Raw genomic sequence first — 26,653 nt, 5'->3', positions numbered from 1 at the left:
GCGGGGGACCAGCAGCAGGACTCGGATCAGGACTCGGAGCAGGACAATGCCGCGAGCACACCGCAGCACGCGCAGGATTACCCCCAGTCAGGCAGCCCCTCTCTCTCTTCTCGTACTTCCTTTGTATTGGGGCAGCAACGATTTCGGCTTGCTTCGTTAGACATTCGTTTTTCGGGGGCTTTCACAGAGGTCAAATGTCAATAAGTTAAGTGGGCATGGTCACGCCCGCCACCAGGACAAGGCTGAGCAACTTTCCCACGCTATAAATATGATTAAAACATATTTCCCAAGCCATCGAGTGATAAATGCGACAAACTTTTGTCTGGCACTTGCTTTTGTCTCTCTGTCGCCCTGTGGCCCTGTCTCTGGCCTAAAGCTCTCAGCGGGTGGGTGGCAGCAGATGCTGATATAAATCCAATTTAGTAGAGCCCATAAAATGTAGGAGTAATGCCACACAGCCACATCCACAGCCACACCCACTCCATGCGGCCCCTTAACTATTTGCATGATAAAAATCTTTCATCAAGCGGCAGCACCAGAAACAATCTCAATCTCAGTCCCAACTTGGTCTCAACTTCTTCTGCATAATTCGACGATTGCTCGGGGATGGGATTCCCGATTCCCGCGTCCCGCCTTCCGCTTCTGGCCTTTTGTGTGGTAAACACCTAAAGTAGTAAACTGGGATTTAAGCATCCTCCCACACACAGGGACACACGCACACACATTCAGACTAGGACTGGGTGTTCGGTTCCCTCACTTACCTACGTGTCTATAAAAATTTTACGTTGCTGGCATCGGCAAGGACAAAAAACTTTTCCCAGCCAGAAACAGGAGCAGACGGAGCTCCTGGCTGGGGCTGCTACTGGAGCTGGAGCTGGAGATGGAGCTGAAACTGGCTGCGATTGGGTGTTGGTTGAAAGGAAACGTCCTTATACAGGATATTCCTTTTATTGCCATGCGAGTGGCATGGGGAATTGTGATGCCCGAATACATACATAAATTCAACCTTATGTGCTCCTGCTCCCGGATGCGTTGGGATGCCATGCGTTGGGATGCCCTGCGAGGCTGCTGAACACCCAATAGGGACATTATGTCGTGCGCCAGAATCTATAGAATATGTAAAACGTTTCCCTCAAAAAAGATTAAAAAATTTTGCAATTTTAATATCCGTCCAAGGAGCAGGAACGGAACCTTCCGCCAGACAAAGTCGCTGGGCAAACAAACAAAAATTTCAAAAAGTTCTTTTAAACAAAGGCAAGAAAAAGGGGGTTATATTCGTTTAAGGATTCGCACAACTAAAGAGAAAGGTCCGTAGTGAAGTGGCTATACATTGTTTGTTTGTCTCTGCATGCCCCGTAATTGTTTTGTCAAAAAGTTTTACGAGCCTCAGCTGCGACGCAAATGTGGAGGGGAGAAACTATGTGATTTTGCATAGAAATGTTTCAAATTGGAGGGGGAGATTTTCAGCTCAAGAAAAGGGTGAAAAATCAGGAACTAAACTTGCACTTTTAGTGGAGTTCTTAGCAGAAAGACGATGAGAATAATCCAGCTATAGAATATAGAAAGAATGTAGAGTGCAAGAACAAACTTCAATATAAGTTTGATTTCTTTTCTGGAAGAACGTGTGTATAAAAGCCCTCCTTCCCTACCATACTTCACTTAAATATTTGAGTTGGAAATTCACTTCGCATCGATGAATCAACTTTTTCTTTGGTGGAGAACAGAAACTTTTCCTTTCAACTGTGCAATTTCCATTTCACTCAAGCCTTGACCCCAGCTCGCCCATTAAGAGCTGGTCATATCCCTGGGATCTGGGTTGTCCTGCCCGCAAAGCTGCTTAGAATCATGAATTCCATCGTTCATCGTTCATCGTTCGTCGTGGCTCCTTATTAGGCCGTCCGCGTGCACCTTCGAAAACTTCCTCTGCTGGCTGCCAGGCAACCGGCCTGCCTACCGAGAGCCCCACAAAAATAAGAGAGAAGACGTTAGCACCGCACAAAGAAGCACCCAACTCCATTCCCCAGCTCCAGCCTGGGGCCCCGTATCCATGGCCTGGCATTTAAGATAAATGATCGCCTGCCAACAATGCACAAAGAGTCACAAAAACTTTGGTCACGTTTGTGCTATTTGGCGGCCCAGGCATATGCTCTGGGAGCATATCAGGGTGGGTCCGTCTTGGGTCCCGAGTCCTGGGGGTGGCTGTCTAGCTTGCATCCTACCTTGGCGCAATTTTAATATGTTTATGGAGAGGGCGGGCGGGGCACCCACACTGCCGTACAGCAGTTTAAAATTCAAGACACATGCAGCAGCTTAAACGTTTTAGAAATCTATTTTTCAAACGAGAGAAGGCGCCGTGACAGGACAGGAGCGCCCGAACCCCCGGCAGTCCCATGTGTGCGTGCGAATTGCATTTAATTGAATCGTCTGGAGCAGCAGGTGAAAGTATTTCGTTGTTTGCCATTTCCATTTCCCCTTCTAGAACACTTTCCTTCTTCGAATCGCCTCAAAGCAACCTTTAGACGAGACAAAAGACAGGGGCAAAGATCGCGCCATAGGCGAATGGCAGCATCATGTCGCTGCAGGATGCAGGATATGTTCCCAGCTGTCTGATACAACTTCTCGACGATCTGGTGCTAAGTCCTGGCAAGCACTGGGTTTTGGATGAGCTGATAGATAGCCACCACCGCTGACTTCGGTTCAGCTTCTGTGCAAAGAGTTGATCGACTAAGAGCTGGCGCGGGGCACATCAACCACGACTAATGGTTAGACAGTATCAGATAATGTAATCCGCTTTTTCCTGATTACTTCCCTATATTTCTGGCACTGTTTAAAGCTTCCTGCTAGATCCCTTAAAGGTTTCTTACTCCCCCGTTCCCTTTTTGGCCCTTGCGACGTCCATAAATCGGTGGCACATATGGCAACTTTACAAGTGGCTCGCGTCGCCGTCTGTGCGCACAATTCAAATGGAAATCAAAGTGGGCGTTCATGAGTTAAACACTCGACGAGGCACGAGCCACGAGCCACGAGCGAGGAGCCAGGAGCCAGGAGGCACCAGGCAACGGAAGCCCCAATGTGACAAAGTCGCTGCCACACAGAAGCCAAGCCGAATCCAACCAAACCAAACCAAGTCGAGTCGCGTTGAGTCGGGGCACTTGTGGTTTACGACCTGTCCTGGAGAGGGATCCTGCTAGCAGAAATAAAATCACACACGACTGCCAGGAAGGAACCGAGGCTCCAGTGGCCGGGGGATGACGATGATGGGGCTGGAACATGGGGCTGCTGCATGGGGCATGAAGCATAAGGAGGACGCCTTAAAATGGCTGCTGCTGCTTCTGCCAGGGCCATTTCTTTCTGCTTCCGTTGGGAAATTTATTATTCTCGTCTAGATGAGTTCATTATGCGAACAGCAGTTGCCAGTCAGAGCCAGAGTCAGTGCTGCCTGCCTGCCGCCTTTGAATGCTGAATGCGAAAACGATTCAATTTTATTGTTTTCCACATAAATTCTCCCCGAATTATGCATTGTATAAAAAACATCATATGAAATTTGAGTAGGACGCCGTCGCCCGACCATACACACATGAGATGGGAGATGGCAGAGAGATTGTTGGCCATATAATTGAGTCACGTTTGCTCAGGGATTAGGTTGGTTCCCTGCACTGGTTGTGGGGTACCGAAAATATTCAGATTTATGCCGCCGATGGAAAGTTATGGGGAATTGGCATCGCTTGATTTATGGAAATGACAAACTCGCATGCATAGTAAAGTCTCCTCTGCGAATGGAAAATATTGAATGGGAAACGCTACAAAAGCGGGGCCTTAACTGGGATGCGGGTGTAAGACTCCCATCTTACTCTAGTAGACTATTATTAGTAAACCTCCCATCCTTAGTTAACCGTAGAAAAATGCTTGGTGTGATATTTATGCACAACTTGATCAGGGGTGACATAGACAGCCCTGATCTGTTGAGCCGCATAAACTTCACGATTCCTATTAGACTGACTAGAAACTTTATACCGTTGTTCCTTCCACTTTGTAGATCGAATTATTCCTTGCATGAACCGTTTAGGGTCTTATGCTCGGACTATAATTCCCTCTACCATATTATATCCTCCACTAATTCTCTTCCTCTTATTAAATTACTAATCCTTACACACCTTTCTAGTAATTAGTAATTGTAGTGGTATTTGTATTTTGTATTTTATTGCATGCTTAATTTCCTAATAAGTTTAGTGCTAATTTTCCTCGAAGGTTAGTCTAATATCTATCTTTCTTGCATGCTCGCGTTTGGTTCGGCTACGCACCGCGCGTCATGCGGCAGCGCCCCTCGGTCGGTTGGGCGGGAAGAGGGCTGCGTTTTGCCTGGGATCCGCGCGTAACAGCCTTCTGCTGGTGTCACACGGGCCACTTGACGGTGCAGTAATTGCATCGCCTCTTGTTAGATGCAGTCATTGCATGTCAACGTCCAATTAAAGATTAGGAATTGACATCCTTTTTTCCATTCCATTTTACATTCTAAATTACAAAATACTACTTTACCTCTATACATAAATTGTATTAATATTCAGGAAGTGGAAATTTCCACATACTCAAAACTCGTGTACATTCATCGGAAATGATTACCTTTTTCCCAACAAAATTGGTAAACTAAAACGATTTCGAATCAGAATTTTATTTCGGACTTTCCCAAAACTAAAACCCCCATTAAGACCCCAAATAAACCCATTTTTGGAATGATATCATAGCGGCGTGTGCAGGGCTACGTGTTTATAATGCCAATAACCTCTGACAGGACGGATGCCCGCACGTCAGGCGGCCACAACTAATATGGGACGAATGGGGAGAGGGATCAGGAAACAGGGAACGGGAATAGAAATCAAAATTCGTGCTGGCATGCAAGTTCAAGCGGCTCCTGCTCCTGCCATCCTGCCATCCTGGCAGACTTGTAAACAGGGCTACGAAATAAAATTTATCTGTATCAGTTTCAGCACCCCAATGGAATGGACGGCACGGCGGTAGGACCTCTTGCTGAACAGCTGCAGCAGGAGCTGAACACATGTTCCGACAAATTCATCTGCCATGTCACAATGCGCAACGGTATGCAGAAATACCCAGGGATGGTCTTTGGAGACGGGCAAGCACTCTAACCTTATGGATAAGCTCTGGCTTGGCATCCGTCCTAGTTCTGCCAGGCTGCTGCAACTTGCACGTGACAGGACTCGACGAAAAGTGAAACTTGGCAAATATTTTGTTGAAACACACAATTTGGGGGGTGTCTATCCCTGTGGAAAGGGGAGCGGAAATAAAATGGGGCTGTCTTCATCCCCCAAGCTCCCCACAGACCCGACACAAGTGTCATTAATCAAATGCCGCCCAATAAGTTCCAACCCTTCTTCGCAGAATTTTTGAAATATGAACTTTTTGCTCTGACGAATGCCGGCAGTCATTAATAAATTAGGGGTTAAAATGCCATAACAACGTCAGTCTAGGGGAAGGGCAGGGGCAGCCGTTGAAAAGTTGTTCATTTAATTGAAACCGAAACGCGGCAGCCCCAGGATTTTCCTAACTCAATTAAATTAGGCGCCAACTGGGGGGACATACGGGCACGGCACTCGTTGAAAGGGAAAATCAGTTTAACTTTGATTTAACGATCCGTGCAGTTGTTGTCAACCGCTTTCATTTGAATTTCATTTTGATTAGACCCCAGCAGACACACACACACACCCTTAAATCACTCTGAAATAGTTCGAATAAATCCCGAGTCAGCATGTGGAACTACGGAGAGTGCCGGGCCCCGGGACTGCAGCAGGAGGAGAGCGAGATTCTGACCAGCGGACCCGAGCCCGCGTGCACTGGCGGCGAGGAGGAGGAACAGCTTGACCTGGACGCCCTCTACGACGAGCTGGAGGCCCTGAAACAGCGTCTATTGTTGCTGCGCAGCAAGCTGGTGACCAGCCCCAAGGACCAGTGCCAGGCACAGGCAGCGATGGAGGACACGGACGAGTCGTTTTTTACAGCACAGAGCCGTCAGCTGGTAGCCCTGCGGCGCCAGAACTGTGTGCTAAGGTGTCAGCTCCAGTCGATGGCCGGACACCTCAACAGTAGCCGCAAGGAGCTGAAGGAGATGGATGGGTGGCGCTGCTTGGTCGCCACCCGCATCCAGCGGATGCGCCGGGAGCTGGACACCTTCGAGGAGTTCAAGGTGCAGGCCATCCACCACTTCGGGTTGTGCATCGAGCGCTGGGAGCAGCACAAGGCCTGCAAGGTGGACAGCAATGTGTACCAGCGGCGGATGCGGGAGCTCATCCAGCACATCGACGGCAGGCGGGTGCAGATGGTCCCGATGCACTGCCACCACCAAACTTTCCAGCAGGTGCGGATGGAGATAATACAGACCCGCCTCTTCCTGTACAATCTTTTCGACAGCATGCTCTGCTACTTCCATTTCTTCAACCGCCAGTTCAGCCTCAGGTGAGTTTTCTGACTGACTGCTTCTGATCTTGCGGCCAGCTATGTAATCTCGGTTGCATCTTTCCAGGACCAGCACATGGACTACCATCCAAAAGTCAATTACCTCCGTCGCCCCGTCCTCCCCACCCAACTCACTCCGCTCTGAGTTTCGCGATTCGAGTGAGCTTTGAGTGCTCCTGGAGTGCTCTCCCTCTCGCTCAACTCTCAACTTTTGGCAATTAATGTTGATTTTTATTCTCCGACTTTATTGAGGGACTTTCCGCCGTGCTGGCGGAGGGCTGCAGGGGTAGGGTCTGTTTGTAATTGCTTTGGAACTGTCGCCCAATTAGGGTTATTGACGTTTGCGGCCTTAATGGCCCTTTTGAGGCCCATTCCCGTGTCTGTTTTCCCATAATACTCGTACAATAATTACAAAATTTCAACTCTGCGAAAATGGCCTTAAAGTGGGGATATCATGGACACTCGAGGCTTCCTAATCCGACTTTCGACGCCATCCAAATGTGCACGCATTCCCACCAGGATAAGATGGCAAGCGGCTAAATAGGAAGCGGCATCAGATAAAACAAAAGCAGATTTGTTTTTCCTTTACCTCCCATTCGAAAAAAAACGAAGCAAATCCCCACCACAGAAAGAGACATAGAGAGGAAGCTGAGCTGACAGCCCGAAGCTAAGCGCCGGCAGGAACGGCTGAAATCCTTATCCTGCTCTGGCTCCACTCCATATCGTCCTCCTCTAGCCCGAGCCCCAGCTCCAGTTCCAGCTCCAGCTCATGACTCCAGCATCCCATATCCTTTTTGGAGGTTGTCGAAATGCGTAAAAACTCAATTGCTGCGCATTTGACGAGGGGGTGAGAGGGTGCGGTAAGGCAAGCGGACCTGGACTAGGGATCGACATGGGTCTCGCATTGAGTGAGATGCAAGATAACGCGAGGAGGAGAGCGGGAGTGCGTTGGCAAGGGGGGAGAAGAGCGAATACGAATTTATTGGAGTCATGTGCTGATAAGCGGCTCTAGCTTCCCAATACCAATGCCAATGCCAAATTACAATGCTCTAACAAGCGGCGAGAGGCGCGGGGGAATGGTTAACGACAAAACGAACAGCGTATACTCTATGCCACAGAAGAGGGCAACGAGTATATGCAACCGAGGTTTCCTTTCCATCAGATGACGATACTCCCCTTGGAATAGGGTACGCAAACACTGATACGAACACGCAGATACACGGCTACGGACACCGACACAGGGGCAGGCACAGACAACCAACGGGCTGTTACATGGCTAAAACACAGGAAACACATTAGATACTTTTTGGCTCATTCGCTGGCTGGCCATAGTGAGTACGCGGCCCGGGGCCGGGTCTGGGGCTTGTACTGTGTCTGGTGTACTGGGTCTGGGACTGAGACTGAGACTGGGTCTGAACAGGGGTTAGTGCGATAAAAATCTGCGTAAAATGATGCGGCAATTTGATGAGCAACTAAGTTCGGGCAATTAGTTTTGTAAACGTTCGGAAGTTAGTCGTGTCCACGTCCAGCTAAACTGTTGCTGGGAGGGGAGGAATAGAGCCGAGCCATCATCCGCATGCCATTCAGTTCTGTAATGTGCCTAACAGGGCTCAGAAAGTTGTGCGTAGAGAATCGTGTGATTTATTGGGGCCATCCAAAGCTCAGATACAGATCCAAGTACCACGTTTGCTCTGCCCCCGAAAGGGCCGTCCAATTGATCGGCAATTTTTCCCCATTTTGCTGCCACACAATTCCCAGGCAGGCGAATGACCCATGGCCGTTCTCCTGATGAAATGGCATTCAGTTCTAACGGCGTTCCAGCAATTGCTTGGCGATTCGTGCCTTTCCTGCTCCACTGAACTCTTTGACAGGCCAAAGTAACAGAAACCAAAAACGTTTCCCCAACTTGCTAATAAGCCGATGTCTAACCAAAAGAAGGAATCAACAGCCGTGGCAGCAGTAGAGAAGGAAGCCTTCTGCCTTGGGCTGTTTTCTAGCAATTTCAAAGATACATTTCAAGTGCCCAACTTTGCTCTACTCTTCTCTCTCTCTCTCTCTCTCTCTCTCTCTCTCTCCGTGAGTGTGTGTGAGTCAACCGCAAAAGTACAAATAATTTCCATTTGGCCGAAGCGGCAACATTTGCATTTTTCTTCAGTTCTTCTTAGAGCCCGGCCCAGACCCAGCCCATTCCCATTCCCAGTGCCTGCCTCAAATAGGCAAACATGCCTCCCAGCGGCAGCTGCACAAAGAGGGCAGCTAGTGAGCGAGCGAGCGAGTGAGCGAGTATTTAAATAGCAAACAGATACGTCGTCGTCTACTTATAAATACTTTGTCGTCTCGGCAAACGATACGGCACAAGTTGTAGATAAATATGGCATAGATTACACAACTAGTTCTCTGCCACAATAGAACTTTTTGCCTCCTCGAAAGATAAGTGTATGCTGACTCTCTCGCACATACAGGGTATTCTGTATATACAGTTATTTATGAATTTTCTTCGCTGACTCAGCACGGTCGCTTTCGGCAGGGCAACTTCTGTGCACTCTTCTGGCCGAGCAGCTTTCGAGGGCGCCGTGGCTTAGTTGGTTAAAGCGCCTGTCTAGTAAACAGGAGATCGTGAGTTCGAATCTCGCCGGGGCCTATCCCTTAAAAATTCGATATTAGGGGTTCCACTTTTTTATGTGTGTTTTCCATCCCATGAAGCCAAACTTCTGTTATTTGATTTGCTTGGGGCGCAGTTTAATGGTGCCTATTAATGGCGCTTGCCACTGACGCCTTCTGCCAGCCATTGATATATTTCAATTGCCACAATAATTGTTTCAATAATCATTAAAATCACCCAATGACTGTACAGAAAATAGAATGATTGTCGACACGATGATGAAAATATGAGGTTTATACTATTTTTAGTTGGGATCATTCGACTTGGAAATACTCTATACTGAAAGTTTAAAGCACCCTTGGAGGTCCTTTGTAAAAGTAACCGTCTCTTGAAGCTTTATGTTTAGCATAACATTAGGGTGGTGCTTTATACTCGTACAGCTTTAAGGAATTACTGTTACAGTTAAAGCACTCACTTGTATAATGTTACGTCAAAGCTTTCACATGAAAAGCTTATAGTGCCGTTGAAAGCTATCAACTAACATGAGCTTTCCAGCAACAGTTCTGGAATCTTAACAGTTGCTTACCAAAACCATGACTTCCCCTCCCTGGCTCGATGTTTTAAAATTGAAACAACTGAGCAAATATCAAATATTAATTTGGTTAATGGGCTGATAACGGTAGGGAACTGTTTCTCAAATTGTGTAGTTGAAATACGAAAGTCGCAAGGGCGCCGTGGCTTAGTTGGTTAAAGCGCCTGTCTAGTAAACAGGAGATCGTGAGTTCGAATCTCGCCGGGGCCTTCCGTCAAGGACAACAAGGGATTGTTGTCGTCTACTTTTTGTCCAGGATTTTTTTCAATTTTCAATCATTTATTACGTGTCTTAACCAATCACTTAACTAGACCAAAGGAAACTTTATAAGCTCTAAGGACTAAGGACTAATCCTTGTAGACCAGATACAGGACAACGATCATGAAGTAGGTGGGCCGCTCAAAGACCAGCTGAGTGAAGTTATCCCGCTTCTCGTCCATCAGGTGGCACATTCTCTGGTAGATGCCCTGATTCTGCTTCTCCACAATCGACAACAGGCAGATAATGCGATGCCTGAGGGTAAGGAATCGAATCAGTGACAATTGGTGGAGAAGAAGGGGGAGGGGCGCTTGGAGGCGGAGATCACACTTACCGACTGTGGTTTAACTTCTTGACCCGATCGCGTATCTCGGCCGCCAGACTCTCGACCAACTGCAGGGCACGCCAAGAATCGTAATTGCGGCTGAAGCGATCCCACAGCAGACGCTCCTCGATGCAATCTTCGATGATCTTGTGGGCACGTTCCATATTGAAATTGGTGTGAAAAAATTTCCAATCATTCTTTGGCTTCTCGTTGCGCTCGCCGCCCTCAAATCCAGCTCCGCCGTCGCCCTCCGGATTCTGGGCCCGCCGCCGGCTGAGCATCGACTCGGAAAGCAGGGCGTTCATCCGGTTTGTGGTGCGAACCGATGCGGTTATCCTGCAAAAAAGTGCGAATTTTTGTATTAGCTTTGACTCAAATCAAAGATTCTATACGTATTTGTTTTAGTTTCTGCGACTGAGTCGCGTCCTACCGCGTTTTCATATTGCTCCAGCTGGTCATTGTTTGTCTCCCAAGGGTATTCCGATATATTCCTGGGATATGGTATTTTTGGAGCAGCCCTGTCTGCCCGCTAAAGGAAAACAAATAGCGAGCTCTGCTATCTGTGCACTGACAGGAACGTCAGCCAGGACGACATGCCAACACGAGCCCGTCCTAATACCTAGCTCCTCATGCCCGAGGAGCCGGGGCAATCATCGGGTATCCACACATCGTCAAAAGTTTCCCTTCAGCATTGTTGGTTTAAGCCCACTTTAGGCTCGCGGCTCTGGAGGTGGCACGCCTCAGACCCGACATGAGCACGATATACAGTACAGTACTCGCTGTAAATAGGGCAAACTATAAGGTACTCAAGTACGTTTGAGCGTACGTAAGTCTGTAAATCACAGTCTAATCGAAATATCCATCTTCGTACGTGCTTCTGTTTCTATAAAAATGATTTGCTTGGGGAAGTCTTTATGACTTTGTTGCCGAGATATTGTTTGCGAAGATATTTTAACCATCTGTAAAAATATCTACTCTAAAATTTGTCCAGGCAAGTTTCACTCCTTACAGTGATCACTGTACTTCTCATCGTTGGCGATTATGGTAGCACAGTCGTGTCACGCTGCCATCACCAAGCCTTCCGCCTTGCGTGCCGCCTATCATAAATCCAAGTCAGAGCGCTCCAATTGCAACCCACCGGTGATGGCGGTGGAGACGTGGGTGTCATCGCCACCAGCAACTCGGCGGGGTACAGTAAAGGAGAGAGGGGCCGAGAGGGCCGAGAGGGAGCGGAGTCAGCAAAGTGTTGCCATATGGATGTGGGTGCTGTGCTTTCGTGGGGGAAATTACTTCGAGCCACGAAGGCACGCGATTCCTTTTTGAAGTTGATGACTTTTGATCGGCTGCCTTGCGACACCTGTGAGGTCTTCTTGGCCAGGTCTCGCCCCTGTCTCCGCCCCGCTCTAGCCAATAACTTTCAAGCACTTTGATTGCTTTTTATCGCGAAAGTTTTGTGCGATTGCAGCGTATGCAAACTTCGCTCTGGCCCCCTAGCTTTGATCCATATATACATTTGTATCTCTGTATTTAAGTCCATACACAGATTCATATCTACATGTGTACATATATGTATATGAAGTTATTAAATTGAAATAACTGTCAAGTCACGTGCCCTGTTGACGACTCCTCATTGTTCCCAAATGGTCGGGCCAAGTGGCCGGGGAACAATAGAAAATTGAGCAAACGGCGGTATGGAATTGGGATAGGCCATGTGCATATGTATGGGGTGGTGTCCCCGACATCTCAAACAGTGGAGGCCACTCTTATAGCAACAGTTGTAGTCAAAATAAACTATTTCATTTGTTTCTTCTAAAGCCTATTAAATCGTATCTTTGCTGATGTTCTTTAGAGTATAACCCCAGTTTCTCTTGGTGTTACATACATACGTATTATGTGAAAGGACCAATCTATCTCATATTAATTAAGTTTTCGAAGCATTTTTTGAATCTGTTATCATTCACCTTGTCACTACCCTTTGTTCAGTCTTGCTATTGATTTAATATAGAGATGCACGCATTCAATGTCACCATAAGGTTTTCGCTTGCGCAACATCGGAATTTGGTTTAAATTTGCACTCAAAAAAATGCCTAGTTTTTACAATGAAATAAATGAATCCACTAAAGTTGATTTATTTTTTAAAGGATAACAAATCATTTCTTTTTTAAATTATTAAAATTAATTATTGCATGATTTGAATTTGATTTGTCTCACAAATTCATTTCTAGAATTTTTGGTATTTTGAATTTTTGTCCGGGTGTTTCCTCTTGAGTTTTATGTTCTACTGCATTATCCATCATTAACTTGTAACATGTAAATGTTTCAGAAGTTTTTCGTAAAGAAAAAACAATATTTGTGGACATTTATGCATATTTTTACATTTAAATTAACTGAAACTAACAACGGTTTTTTGGTTCAGTGGTTCCCTCAAAACGTTCAAAATATTTCAGAATTTGGAGATTTGGAGGCTGTTTTCGGATCCTAAGATACACCCCTAACCACCAGAATATGTTTCTAAAAAATATTTTATATTTTGATACTAACTAGTCTAGCCATAACTAGATTAGCCATTTGATAAGAACACAAATGGTAAATTAATCCCATCTCTAGTCATTACTCCTTATCGTCCGAGATGATTTTCCTTACCATACTTTTATAACTTGTGACAGCAGAAATAAGCCGTTTAAGGAAGCAATCATTTTCATACACGGCAATCGCAATAAGTTCTGTAACACAGGCTACGACACAGGCTTCAAAGCGTAAATTGAAGATTTATAGGGTACATTTCCTTTCGATGATTGATTGAGTTTCGTAAGCCGCATCTTTAATGCACAAGTAGCCATAAAATGTGTTATAATGAACGCACCAACCCGAATCTCTAACCTCCCGAGCGGTTCTCGAAGCAGTTACCAGGTTACTAATTGCCAAACACAAAAAAACTTTTCCCGACACACGCCGAACATTTGAAGGAACTGGAACAGGAGGGCGTTTTTATTCGATTGCGATTGCGGCTGGTTGGATGGGGGTGGGTGCGAATGGGGAACAACAGAAATTAAACAGCAGCTAAACAAATTAGGCAATTTGTACCGCCTGCCTTTCCGCTAATATGCGGGCGACGTTGGACAGGGGGTAGGGTTACCAACACTCGGAACAGGTTCGAACTCATTAGCACCCGGGTGCACGCGAAACGGGGCAATTTGCATATGTAGGATAGGACTCACGCTTGCATGCGACTCATAGCAGCGGCGCCTTGGCCTATGTTACGTCTAACGGGTTGGTAGCTGGAGCTGGAGTTCAGCCCTTCGCCAGAGAGGGATTTCCGGCAAAACTGCACGTGCGCTCGTCACAAATGGAACTGGCTCTGGTCCCGGGCTCCGGCTGCTCCCAGACATAAAAGCGCAAAAGCCGGCAGCTAACAATGTGTGGAAGGTGGGGCCGATGGCGAATGAAAGGGGTAAAGTGTACGCCATGATGGTGATTGACTTACGAGCTCTGACAGCAAAAACACACACACATACGATGAGGGTAATGAGGGTGATGGAGTGAGTTCGTCACCGTGGCACTCGTTAGCTCTGCCTTTGGTATGATTTAGGTTGGCATGTCTAAAGACAACTCTGCAGAGACTGCAAAGGAAGGGTTGAGCGGCGGAGCAAATGTGTGCCAATGTATTCTAAATTGTGTTTATTTTGAGTAATTTGCAATCTATTTGACACAAACTGTCTGCTCCTCTCTCCTTCTCTTTATCACTATCACCAAACATGGCATGACCCTGCCAGACATTTTGCCAATTAAAATTGTAGGTTTCCAACTGTCGACACACCAACATGCACATTACTTAGAATCCTAGAAGAATGTAGAGAGTTCTGGTTATTTTTATACCCGATACTCAAAATGAGTATTGGGGTATATTAGATTTGTGGTGAAAATGGATGTGTGTAACGTCCAGAAGGAATCGTTTCCGACCCCATAAAGTATATATATTCTTGATCAGCATCAATAGCCGAGTCGATTGAGCCATGTCTGTCTGTCCGTCTGTCCGTCCCCTTCAGCGCCTAATGCTCAAAGACTATAAGAGCTAGAGCAACGATGTTTTGGATCCAGACTTCTGTGATACGTCACTGCTACAAAAATATTTCAAAACTTTGCCCCGCCCACTTCCGCTCCCACAAAGGCCGAAAATCTGTGGCATCCACAATTTTAAAGATACGAGAAAACCAAAAACGCAGAATCGTAGAGAATGACGATATCTGTTAGACTGCGGAATCTGAATTGGATCGTATTATTATTATAGCCAGCATCAAGAAAACAATTTCATTTTTTCTCGCCCTGTCTCTCTCTAACACACACGTAGCATAGGCGGCTTTGTTTAGAGTAAAACATTAGCGCCTAGATCTCAGAGACTATAAAAGCTAGAGCAACCAAATTTGGTATCCACACTCCTAATATATCGGACCGAGACGAGTTTGTTTCAAAATTTCGCCACACCCCCCTGCAAATCTGGGGATATTCACAAATCTCAGAGACTATTAAGGCTAGAGTAACCAAATTTGGTATCCTCACTCCTGTTAGATCTCACTATAAAACGTATATCTCAGAATTTCGCCCCACCCCTTTCCGCCCCCACAAAGGACGAAAATTTGTTGCATCCACAATATTGCAGATTCGAGAAAACTAAAAACGCAGAATCATAGATAATGACCATATCTATCAGATCGCTGAATCTGGATCAGATCAGATCATTTTTATAGCCAAAGGAAACAAATCAATTTGCAGTGGCTACGCAGCGCCAGACGTCACGCTCAGACTGATTTTCTGTCTCTCTCGCACGCACTCTTTGTCGTGTCGTTTAATATTAGCGGCGTCTGCCGGAGGAGAGCCATACTGATTTAGTATCGGGTATAACTGTAGAGTTGCGGTGTCCGCAGCAACTCACAACGTTCCTCCTCGTTAAGAATGCGGACTCTAATAAGTACATATGTATATACGTGGGCGTACAATATTTGGACGTTGACATGCAATAACTGCACCGTCAAGTGGCCCGTGTGACACCAGCAGAAGACTGTTACGCGCGGATCCCAGACAAAACGCAGCCCTCCTCCCGCCCAACCGACCGAGGGGCGCTGCCGAACGCGAGCATGCAGGAAAGATAGCTGTTAGACTAACATTCGAGGAAAATTAGCACCAAACTTACTAAGAAACGAAGCATGCATTCAAAATACAAATACCACTACAATTACTAATTACTAGAAAGGTGTGTATGGGTTAGTAATTTAATAAGAGGAAGAGAATTAGTGGTAGATATAATATGGTAGAGGGAATTATAATCCGAGCATAAGACCCTAAACCGTTCATGCTAGGAATAATTCGATCTACAAAGTGGAAGGAACAACGGTATAAAATTTCTAGTCAGTCTAATAGGAATCGTGAAGTTTATGCGGCTCAACAGATCAGGGCTGTCTATATGTTAACTAAGGATGGGAGGTTTACTAATAGTAGTCTACTAGAGTAAGATGGGAGTCTTACACCCGCATCCCAGTTAAGGCCCCGCAGAGCAGAGAGTAAAAAGTTTTTCTGTACTGATTCTATACGGTCCTGGTGTACTTTGTACTGAGGGCACCATACACAGGAGCCGTATTCTAAGATCGGACGAACAAGCGAGGTATAGAGAGTCTTTGTTATATAGGGGTCGTCAAATTCCTTTGACCTTATTTACCATGGTAGAAATATGTTCAGAAAACTTTAGCTTTGGGTCTTACATAACATCCAGATCTTCCACCAGGGTAATTCTCTCAAGAGAACCATCAAATAGGGTATTGGGGGCCAACAAGGGGCTAGAACGGTGAAATGTCATAATTTTGCATTTCGCGGCATTAAGGTGTAACAAATTTGCACAACACCATGACTGAAAGTTATTGAGATCGGATTGCAAGCGAGAATGAAATGAAATTTCCTTGTACTGGACACAGAGTTTAAAATCATCCGCATACATAAGTACTCGAGAGTGTGTTAAGTCATTAATAAAGAGTGTGAAGAGTAAGGGACCTAGATGGCTGCCCTATGCTACTCCCAAAAAACCTTTACTGGTAAAGGGAGGGAGTTTTTGAAGAGGACTCTTTGAGACCTAGAACAAAGATAGCTAGAAATCCATCTCAGGAGGTTGGGCGGAAACCCTAAAAGGTCAAGTTCATGCGCTAAAAGGGAATGGTTTACAGAGTCGAATGCTTTACTAGAGTCGGTTGTAAATAACATCCGTCTGTAAGTTACCTTGAAAGCCTTTAATAATGAAAGAGGTAAACTCTAACAAGTTCGTGGTGGTTGATCGCCGCCTTATAAATCCATGCTGCGTGGGAGATATAAGTGACTTGCAAAGATGTTGCAAGTGCGGAGTTAATACCTTCTCAAACATTTTGGGAATAGCGGATAACTTTGCTATACCTCTAAAATTTTTTTGCGTCAGACTTGCTACCTTTTTTATGGCGAGGAATTATATTCCTTCCAGATCGGGGGAAGTCAAGAAGAATCGATGGACGGGGTGAATAGTTTAAACAAGGGTCCACACATAGCCTCGGCGCAGTACCTGAGTACACAATCTGGAACCCCGCCTGGACCCGGTGAAAACACCGGCTTAACTAGTCGAAGATCATGAAGTAAAGAACATTCATTTAACAAGGGACTGAAAATGCCTCAGAATAGGTGGTTTGGAAGAATTGGGCAAAAAGATCGGCAATTTCCTGATCATTATTTGCCTACGCATTACGAAATGATAGCTAGGATGAGTGAAAAATTAGAAGAGTTTTTCTAATCAGTTACCGAAAACTTTGGGTGGCTGTAATTTAAATTATTTATTTGGCGGGGTGAAAAACTTGATACGCTCGATCTATTTCAAGGTTGGCGAACAACTATATTTTCTTCACAATTCAAATCTCTTACTCTAGCTATCCTACGGTGGCAAAGCGGGGCGAATTCGCCAAGAGCGAGAGAGCGAGCTTTTATTGCGCTCCCGCTTTGCCCTAGCCTAACTTACACTAGACTTCATAATTCATAATTCATAATTCATAATTCCATCTATAACTAATAATTGTGGCCATGGATGGAAGGTCACGCAACACCGGCCCCGTTGAACGCCTGCATCGGCTTCAACACATTGGGAGCGGCGCTAATTTGTGTATGGGCCGCCGAAAAACCGCTCCAGTGCTAGTCCTTATTTCGACGACCCTGACCATGCCGTCCTCTCCTGCGTGCGTGGCTATGACCCTCCCTACGAGCCACTCCTGAGGCGGCAGATTGTCCTCGGCCACGATGACGAGGTCTCCTTCCTCGAGGTTCGGTTGCTGCTGGTGCCATTTGCCCCGAATTTGCAGCCCCAGGACATATTCGCGGGACCATCGCTGCCAAAACGCTTGCCTGACTGACGAGACAAGTCGCCATCGCCGCAAGCAACTGAGACTCTCCTGGTCCGGAGTCCGCAGTGCTGGGGGGGCGATGAGCGACCCGCCTGTCAGCAGGTGCCCGGGTGTTAGGGCCTCGCCGTCGCTTGGATCTTGGCTGATGGCTCCCAGCGGCCTCGAGTTCATTATGGCCTCGATGCCGACGAGGACTGTGGCGAGCTCTTCGGCGGTTAGGAGCGCGCTGCCTACCGCCCGTAGGAGTAGGCTCTTGGCAGTTTTTACACCTGCCTCCCATAGCCCTCCCATGTGAGGAGCTCGCGGCGGTATGAACGCAAATTCGCATCCGTTTTTTGACGCAAAGTCGCGAATTGCGTCTCCCTGCTCCTTGAGCCTGATCCGCAGAGCGCTGAGATGGCGGCTCGCTCCGACGAAGTTCGTCCCGTTGTCGCAATGAACGACTTGGGGATATCCTCGGCGCCCGACGAACCTTTGAAAAGCCAACAAAAAACAATCAGTGGTTAGATCGGAAACTATTTCTAGGTGAACCGCCTTGGACGCAAAACAAACAAAAAGCGCAATGTATGACTTGTATGGGGGCCTTCCGCGAATTTTCAATGTCGTGTGCACTGGTCCACAAAAATCAACGCCGCAAATTGAAAATGGGCGGAGAGCACGGAGTCGATCTGCGGGTAAATTCCCCATGAGTTGCGTCAGCAATCGAGGCTTGCATTTAAAACAGCGCATACAGGATCGAACTGTCTGACGGCAGACTTCCTGAGCGTTCACTATCCACACGCTCTGTCGAAGGATGCTCACAAGTGCTCGTGGGCCGACATGAAAATTCGAATGGTGCAGATGACGAATATAGCTTCGCACGAATTGCGAGCGCTTAGTCAAAAGCAGAGGAAACTTGGCATCGTATGATATAGGAGCTTTAGCTAGTCGCCCCCCCACTCGCAACAACGAAAAGTTACACCAAGTCCCTGTGTCTTCATGGATGAATGGGTTCAACCGCTGAAGACTAGGACCAATTGTAGATCCTTTCCTAACCTTTTCGATTTCTCCTTGATACTCGTGATGCTGGACGATTTCGACAATTTTATAAAAGGCTTCATTGTATTCGGTCGGTGAGATAGTTTTTTCGAATTTTAGGCTTGGGTCTTTACATTTTCTTATAAAGCGGAACACATACACGAACACTCTAAGCAGTTTGAGATGTGACGAGAATCCCTCGATGACATCTAACAGCTCCGAACTTCGCACAGCCGCGGTCAGCCCGACCGCAGTCTTCCTCTTTTCCAGCTGAAGATCATCGGAGTGTTCGAAATGAGCGTTCTTGGGCCAGTTTTCTTCTTCCTCTTTCAGAAATGATGGTCCTTCGAACCAAATTGACTGAACGATTTCGTCGACGTCACAACCTCTTGAGACAATATCTGCTGGGTTCTGTTTCGTGGGTACATGCCGCCACGTAGCATCATCTGACCACTCTTGAATCTCAGCCACTCTATTTGAAACGAAAGTCGACAGCGACGATGGATGAGACCGGATCCAATGGAGAGTTACCTCTGAATCCGACCAATAAACGACTCGTTCAATGGGCACGTTTAATAGGGGCTTGATTCTGTGACAGAGATCTGCGAGAAGGTGAGCGGCACATAACTCAAGCCTTGGGAGCGTTTTGGTCTTGAGCGGCGCTACTTTGGATTTCGAAGTCAACAATGATACTTTTAAACCTTCTGCAGTTCTGCTACGTATATAGACGCACGCTCCATACGCTCTCATGGAGGCGTCAGCAAAGGCATGTATTTGAACCGGTGACATCGGATCGGAATACACAAACCGAGATATGGATATGTCTTCCAATTGAGATAGTGTATTTTTCAACTTATTCCACGCTGTTTCCAAATGCAGCGGGATCGACTCATCCCAATCTAGTTTGTTAAGCCAAAGCTCCTGCAATAGGATCTTGCCTTTTATAACGATAGGACTTAATAAACCTAGGGGGTCAAACAACTTTGATGTCACCGATAGTATGTTCCGTTTTGTCGCTCGGAGACCCATAACTGAATTGTCAATTTTGAACTTAAAGGCATCGTCAGTAGGTAACCATGAGATTCCTAACGCCTTTGTCGACTCTGAATCCGAGATTGTTATGGGTTTGGCTGTGCTCTCAGATGCGGTGATCTCGGGTGAGTTTGAAAACCACTTAGTCAACTCAAACCCTGCGGTCTGAAGAACCTGAGACACTTCGGACTTAATTGCCCTTAGCTCCTCTACGCATGCAGCACCAGTCAACAAGTCATCGACGTAAAAGTCGGACCCAATAACGTTAGCAGCTCTAGGGAATGAGAGCTTCGCAGACTCACTCAACCTTTTCAAACACCGGATAGCTAAGAATGGGGCTGGTCCAGTCCCATAGGTTACAGTGTTGAGCTTGTATAATCTCAAGGATTCAGAAGGGTCTCTTCTCCACACTATGAGCTGAAACTGCCGATCCGCTTCGTTCACCATCACTTGGCGATACATCTTTTTAACATCAGCAGTCAGGGCAAACCTGTGCAGACGGAAACGGAGCAGTGTCGAGTATAATTCCTCTTGAATGGTAGGTCCCACCATCAGAATGTCATTTAAGGCCACCTGTGAGGACGTCTTGGACGAAGCATCGAACACGACTCGGAGCTTGGTAGACGTACTTTGGGGCCTCAGAACACACTGATGAGGGATTACGTAGTGTGGAGTAGACGGAATCGTATTGTCAGTAGGAGACATATGACCTAAGGAGAGGTACTCTTCCATGAATTCCAAGTACATTTTCTTCAACTCAGGGTCACGATGCAATCGTCTTTCAAGCGACAAAAACCGCCGTTTCGCAACCTCAAAGGAGTTTCCTAAACAATTTGGATCTGATTTAAACGGGAGCCTTACTTCGAACCGACCTGATGATAGTACCTGAGTCGTCTTACGATAGTGTTCTTCACATAGCTTGTGCTCAGGTGTGGCAATTTTCTTGGTAGATGGCATTTCTTCCAGTGACCAAAACTTTTTCAAGGTCCTATCGATGGATACTAGCAACTCTTCACTGCAACTCAAACTGTTTGTAATTTGAGGAGCAGAACTCCTGGAAACATATTTTCCCGACACAACCCAACCAAGAAGGGTTTTCTGAAGAGTTGGAAAGTCAGGACCTTGTTTAATTTGACCAACAGCTAATAATTCAAAGAACGATTCTGCTCCAATTAACATATCTATTCTTTGTGGCTTGTAGAAATAAGGGTCTGCCAGTGGTAGGTTCTCTGGGATTCGCCAGTCAGTCACATTCACTGACTGGTCAGGGTGATAACCTGAAATTGATTTCAGGATCCAAAAATCAAAGGAGAACTCACTACCATTTATTCGCGACTTCACCACTGTGTGTATTTTATCCTTTACTTGGGAATTAGATTCACCAATTCCAAGCAAGTTAATACAGGACTCCTCTCTACGGATCTGTAAGCGATTAGCGAGGTCCTCGGTAATGAAATTTGTTTGTGATCCAGAGTCGAGCAGAGCTCTGGCCAGAATGTGTTCACCGCTCTTAGTTCGGACGCTTACGATCGACGTAGCCAGAATTACCCTGTCCAACGCTGTCGCATGCAAAACATGTGACGTGGAAGGTTGATTCTGATTTGATGGAGGAGAAGGACTCTCTTGGGGTGGTGGCAACGCGAGACTATTAGCCGACACTGTGTATCGATGCAATAATGTATGATGTGAGCGGCTGCACACTCGACATTTATTGGCTTTGCATTTTACAACAGCGTGGCCTTTTCGCAGACAATTAATGCATAGGGATGCCGACTTAGCAAACTCAAACCTTTGCATCACCGAGAGACGCGAAAATGAAGGGCAATTTGACACTACATGGTCTCCTGAATTGCAGTAGCTACAAGTTTGCTGAGTTCTACTGTTGGTGGAAGTGGAAGAACAAGCAAATGAACTGCGATTATGTTGCTTGCTTGGCATGACTTTGTCTTGCCTTGGCTTGGTCGATTCTTCAGCAGACAGATGCTGGTATCGACGATTCAAGACTTTCTCAAAGTCGGACCAAAGCGGCAACTTCTCATAAGTAAGCTGTTCATCCCACTTTTGTTTCGTCACTGGGTCGACTCTGTTTAAAACGAGATGAATGAGCATTGCATTCGAAATTGTTGTATCATCTCCGATCGACAGTAACGATCCGTAAATCGACGAAACAGTATCGATTAGAGTTCTTAGAGATGATGCAGATTGATGCGACATTCTCGGCAGATTGAACAATGTGGAAATATTATTCGTGAAAATCAAATAATCGTTGTCATACACTCGTTTTAGGCCAGCCATGGCCTTTTCATAATTTGCCTCGGTGACTTGGAACGCCTTTATTGTTCCTAATGCTTCATCAGAGAGGCACGAAATCAAATGATTAAATTTTTCGATCACCGGTATGCTGTTGTCGCTATGGACTAGTCTTTCAAAAAGGCTAATGAAATTTTTGAATTCCGAGTGTTTACCACTAAATTTGGGTAATGCCAATTTCGGAAGTCTAGCATGAGTTGGGGCTGAAGAAGACACTGGCTTCGTCTCGCTTGCTGCATCAAAGGCGGCGATAAGCGACATTATCTTTCCTTTGGTGACAATTATCAGCTCTTCCAACTCGGCTGCATATGCATCATCACCTGTTATATCCTCGATTTGCTCCTGCAAATGGTTAGCCTTTTCAATTGAAGCATTCAAACAATCTAATCTACATTGTAATTCCGGTAATTGCAAAGGAATCGACCCTTGATCTAATCGATCCTCTAAGCGGCGAATGCTTTTTACTCTACTTTTGAGCTTAATCTTTAAGTCTTCAAGAGTGGGTTTACTTTTTTCTGCCATAATGGCTGTGTTTTTATTTATATATTTATTATTAATATTTTTTTTTTTTTTTTAATTTTAAATTTTTGAACGAGAACGATAATCGAAAACGAATTTTAATTGAATGTCGATGCACGAGGTATCAAGGGAAAGAGTTGTTGCAAGTAACAGCCGAAAACAATATACCCGTTGGATGTAGGGTAGCACGTCACTTGGCGCACCGTTAAGCTCAAGAGCGGCAACGAAAATTCTCCCAACAAATACAACGCAAGCAGCAGTGGAGAAGCGAAAGCGAAAACGAAATAATGCACCGGTGCTGCTGCTTGTATGTATGTGTGGATATTTTCTATACGCCGTGGCTTGGGTGAACGAACGAACAAACTTTGTTCTAACGACGAGAAAGGTAGAACAAAATAAAATGGGGGGGGGGGGGGGGGGGCGTTGACAGTGATTGCAGTAAACGAAAGATGTATGTATGTATGTACATATGTATAACTGTTGCGTCCAAATAGCGGTTCACATATGTATGTCTGTTTGGGTCGATATGTATGTATGTATTTATGTTTTTAGTTATATTTATGCAATTAATAACAAAATGCATGCAATCAAGCTCTACTATATATGTATCATACGTCTGTGCCTAGAATTGAAGGCGATGTGCAATGTATTCAGCACAAGACACCTCAAAGAAAGATCTGAATGTCTTTAGCTCAGCCTTCAATTTTCTGCACAAATACCTCTGATTCCTCTTTTGGATTTTTGAATCCAACTGCTACTTTCCTGTCTTTTTCGCAGGGCATCCCTCGGCGGTAGCAGAATTGCACAAAAATTATTGTTGGCGCGACCCTCTAGTACCAGGCAACTAGTTCCGCACTGGTGCCGCACTAGCTACCATTCTCACCTCCCTGGTTCCAGATCGATTACCCGCAATGTATTTCAGCGGAGAATTTAACACATGCATGTCCTAGGGCGGAACCACCCCTGGTTCCCGCTCGATTACCCTTCGATTACCCGTAGCTAGTTGCTCAGGAGGTAGTTCCGAACTAGTTACCAGTAGAAAGCCAGCAACTAGTTCCCCACTCGACTACCCTTCGATTACCTGTAGCTAGCTCTGACCTAGTTACCAGTAACTAGTTCCGAACTGACTACTGGTAGTAGTCAATCTGGCAGTCTGGAATAATAAAAAAATAAAAACACAATGTCTTTCATTATAACGAATAATTTTTAATTATATGATGCTTAGCCTACTCCTGGTTTTTGGCACTGGAGAATTGATTTCATTGCTGTTATCTGTAAGTGAAACATTAAAATATAAAGATAAGACAGAGAAAAAAGTCATAAAATTTAGAGTTTAGATATACTTACATAAATGTCTCTATTTAATTTTATTTTTTCTTCCAGTTCTATAAGTTCTTCCTCACGTTTTATAGGGAACTGTCCCCGAATGGGATTCAATTCCCCCTTCTCCTTTACCAGCTGCTTTATTAAAACAGTTTGATCCGCTAAAATTTGGACCACTGCATTCAATTGATCTAAAAACAATGTTGTTAATTAATTTGATTATACAAATATTTTTCTGTTAATCTTTATTAGTCTTACCACGAATAACTGCATTCTCCTGTTTTAGAGTTTCTAAAAGTATTTGCACGTACCTGTTTATATTAATTTGATTTATTTATTAAATCTTTTCCACTTTTTTAATAAATGTTCACACAAAAGACTCTTCCAGCGATTAGATCTTGTACAGAAGTGAACAAAATCAACGCATAAAGCAAACGAGGAAAACAAATGCATTTTGTTTGTGTAAATTCTTGTCTCTTTCATTCCACGATCGCAACTACAGTAAAATATCACGATTAACTTACCATTTCGGTGCTCATTGCATGTCGTGGCTCGGTAAAAACTAGCTGAGTGGGCACTGTAACTTCACGGAATTGCGGTTATTTGCCGCCTTCAAAAACAAACCGAAGGCGGTTTCGTTTTTCGGTTCTTTTTCGACTGGTCCGCGTTCGCTTCCCGCGTAACTAGTTGCAGAACTAGTACATTGTAGTCGACGAAGACCTGGTCTGCGTTCGCTTCCCGCGTAACTAGTTGCGTAGCTAGTTGCGCGGTAAACAGCGCAGAACTAGTTCGGAGGGGTCAATTGACCCCTTTGGTTCTACAGGGGACCGACGCGATGATATTTTACAAAAATTGATTGCCGATTGCACACACACACGACGCGGGCAACGAATATGTTTGCATATGTATACTGCAATTTCTTGTGTCACTGTCACTTGTTTTTTGTTGCCTATAATTCACTTTACAGTCCACCCGGGGGCGCCATGAAAAATTAGAAGAGTTTTTCTAATCAGTTACCGAAAACTTTGGGTGGCTGTAATTTAAATTATTTATTTGGCGGGGTGAAAAACTTGATACGCTCGATCTATTTCAAGGTTGGCGAACAACTATATTTTCTTCACAATTCAAATCTCTTACTCTAGCTATCCTACGGTGGCAAAGCGGGGCGAATTCGCCAAGAGCGAGAGAGCGAGCTTTTATTGCGCTCCCGCTTTGCCCTAGCCTAACTTACACTAGACTTCATAATTCATAATTCATAATTCATAATTCCATCTATAACTAATAATTGTGGCCATGGATGGAAGGTCACGCAACAATGAGTGTGCGGAGGTTCTGCGTTTAGTGTTTACAAAGCAGTAAGACTGTTTGGGGTCCTGAAAACAACGTATCCTGCATCGAGATAGGTAGTTCTTATAGCATTGAACATTAAGAACTGAAAAGTTTGACTGAGCAAAAGTGAAAAGTAAAAGAACCAACTTCTTGAAATGTTGTATAAAGTCTTGATTTTAAGTTTTTAGAGTGGATAATTCTTTGGTAAACCAAGGGAGCTTTCCAGATCTAATCAGACAAGAAAGCGGGACACAGAATCAAAAAATGTGCCAAAAGAATTGTAAAAAATGGTTGTGCCTTTTATGACTTTAGTGCACAAGTACAAAGCGGACCAATAAAAATCCCTAATGATATTATTAAGCTTAAAAATGAATATAGGGGCATATAAGATTTTTGGTGAAAATGTACATATGTGTGTTTCGTCCAGAAGGAAGCGTTTCCGAGCTTTCGATGAAGCATTTTATTATTTAATGGATATTGTCTCGATTATACCTTTCCGAAATTCAGTATCTTCTGAAAGTTTCAGACTAAAACTCATCTTTTTTTGTCAGTATTTTTTTATTGTCTTTTATAAGTTAAACAGCTCGCTCGGCTATATTATTACCCACTTTTGAATTTGTTTAAGCATTTTGATTTATTGATCTTCATTTTTATGCCATTTTAAAGGATCTTTAGTTAAAAAAGCCTTTTGAAATATTAAATCGATCGAATAATTTTAGCTGATAAGGTTTTACAAAATCAGTTAATCTCTTTGTACCAATCGTAGGCAAATCCTCATCGTTAATACAAAATGGCAAGAGCTGTTCCGCCATTTCTCATTTCTCCATAAAGGACACGTTATCGTTAATAAATGCAATCAGATAAATATCACAAATGACTAAAAGTATTTTTTAGAACAACGTTTGCAATTTCCGAAACGTTTTTGCGCATACAATATATGAATAGTAAATTTAAAGTTCAGATTTTGAACTTCAACAGCTTATGTTGACGGAAACGAATAATGTATATAGAAACGCACTATGATAATAGATACGTCACGCAAATATTTTTCTTCTCGAGTCAATTTAAACTCATCTCGAACTCAGGTAACTGCACATTACTATAAAAAGTTGAATGTTAACTTTTATTTATAGATATCAATATTTCGATACATCAAGTACATAGCTGCCATAGGAAAATATTGTATTTTTCAACTTTGAGTTCAAGGAAGGAACATTTTTAGACCCTGATATCTTAGAAAATTACACTGATATAAATAAGCCCAACAGTAATGCACAGAGTAAAGAATTTGGTAAATACAATTGTTCGGAGCAGAACGCAGCCGATTAGCCGCTTACCAAATAGCACCTAATTCTTGGCCCTCAGCCGCTTATTTTGTTTGTTACTTATGTCTATGTCACTCATTTGTTTGTTTAAGCTTTGCGCTTGCTTGCCCTGCTAAACGCTCTCTGCCAGCTCGCTCTTCGCTATCTCCGCTT

At 44.8% G+C, this 26,653-nt stretch overlaps 2 protein-coding genes, 2 long non-coding RNA genes and 2 other non-coding genes across 8 annotated transcripts; 3 read left to right on the top strand and 3 right to left on the bottom strand.

Moving 5' to 3' along the window:
• The first annotated feature begins 5,664 nt into the window (after window positions 1-5,664).
• LOC4803472 (uncharacterized) lies at window positions 5,665-6,895 on the top strand. The gene is made up of 2 exons (XM_001360153.4): window positions 5,665-6,468; window positions 6,536-6,895. The coding sequence occupies exons 1-2, from the start codon at window positions 5,765-5,767 to the stop codon at window positions 6,636-6,638; spliced, it is 807 nt and encodes a 268-aa protein (XP_001360190.3). The 5' UTR covers window positions 5,665-5,764; the 3' UTR covers window positions 6,639-6,895.
• Window positions 6,896-9,035: 2,140 nt separating this feature from the next.
• On the top strand, window positions 9,036-9,109 carry TRNAT-AGU (transfer RNA threonine (anticodon AGU)). Its single transcript has one exon. It is a non-coding gene; the product is annotated as a tRNA-Thr (tRNA).
• Window positions 9,110-9,798: 689 nt separating this feature from the next.
• TRNAT-AGU (transfer RNA threonine (anticodon AGU)) lies at window positions 9,799-9,872 on the top strand. Its single transcript has one exon. It is a non-coding gene; the product is annotated as a tRNA-Thr (tRNA).
• Window positions 9,873-9,920: 48 nt separating this feature from the next.
• Window positions 9,921-13,627, bottom strand: LOC4803471 (tctex1 domain-containing protein 2). 3 transcript variants are annotated; one of them, XM_033378483.1, is made up of 3 exons: window positions 13,464-13,627; window positions 10,255-10,581; window positions 9,921-10,175 (listed from the first exon to the last, which is right to left on the bottom strand). In XM_033378483.1, the coding sequence occupies exons 1-3, from the start codon at window positions 13,478-13,480 to the stop codon at window positions 10,010-10,012; spliced, it is 510 nt and encodes a 169-aa protein (XP_033234374.1). In that variant the 5' UTR covers window positions 13,481-13,627; the 3' UTR covers window positions 9,921-10,009. The 3 variants fall into 3 exon arrangements, with proteins under 3 accessions (XP_033234374.1, XP_033234372.1, XP_001360189.3); XM_033378481.1 differs by lacking the exon at window positions 13,464-13,627 and adding an exon at window positions 12,889-13,245; XM_001360152.4 differs by lacking the exon at window positions 13,464-13,627 and adding an exon at window positions 10,676-10,942.
• Window positions 13,628-17,983: 4,356 nt separating this feature from the next.
• LOC117183744 (uncharacterized) lies at window positions 17,984-23,290 on the bottom strand. Its single transcript, XR_004468895.1, has 2 exons — window positions 23,243-23,290; window positions 17,984-18,117 (listed from the first exon to the last, which is right to left on the bottom strand). It is a non-coding gene; the product is annotated as an uncharacterized lncRNA (long non-coding RNA).
• A 418-nt stretch (window positions 23,291-23,708) lies between these two features.
• Window positions 23,709-24,662, bottom strand: LOC117183746 (uncharacterized). The gene is made up of 2 exons (XR_004468899.1): window positions 23,871-24,662; window positions 23,709-23,795 (listed from the first exon to the last, which is right to left on the bottom strand). It is a non-coding gene; the product is annotated as an uncharacterized lncRNA (long non-coding RNA).
• Between the last annotated feature and the right edge of the window lie 1,991 nt (window positions 24,663-26,653).

Source organism: Drosophila pseudoobscura, chromosome 3 (assembly GCF_009870125.1).
Source record: "Drosophila pseudoobscura strain MV-25-SWS-2005 chromosome 3, UCI_Dpse_MV25, whole genome shotgun sequence".
In the NCBI taxonomy this organism is placed as follows: Eukaryota; Metazoa; Arthropoda; class Insecta; order Diptera; family Drosophilidae; genus Drosophila; species Drosophila pseudoobscura.
This window is presented reverse-complemented; position numbering and strand designations above follow the sequence as displayed.

Coding starts and splice junctions, on each gene's coding strand:
- LOC4803472 (XM_001360153.4), top strand. CDS start 5,765: ATGTGGAACTACGGAGAGTGCCGGGCCCCGGGACTGCAGCAGGAGGAG. Junction 6,469..6,535: donor AACCGCCAGTTCAGCCTCAG/GTGAGTTTTCTG, acceptor GCATCTTTCCAG/GACCAGCACATGGACTACCA.
- LOC4803471 (XM_033378481.1), bottom strand. CDS start 12,947: ATGAAAATGATTGCTTCCTTAAACGGCTTATTTCTGCTGTCACAAGTT. Junction 10,582..12,888: donor TCACAAGTTATAAAAGTATG/GTAAGGAAAATC, acceptor ACTTTTTTGCAG/GATAACCGCATCGGTTCGCA. Junction 10,176..10,254: donor AAGAAGTTAAACCACAGTCG/GTAAGTGTGATC, acceptor CCTTACCCTCAG/GCATCGCATTATCTGCCTGT.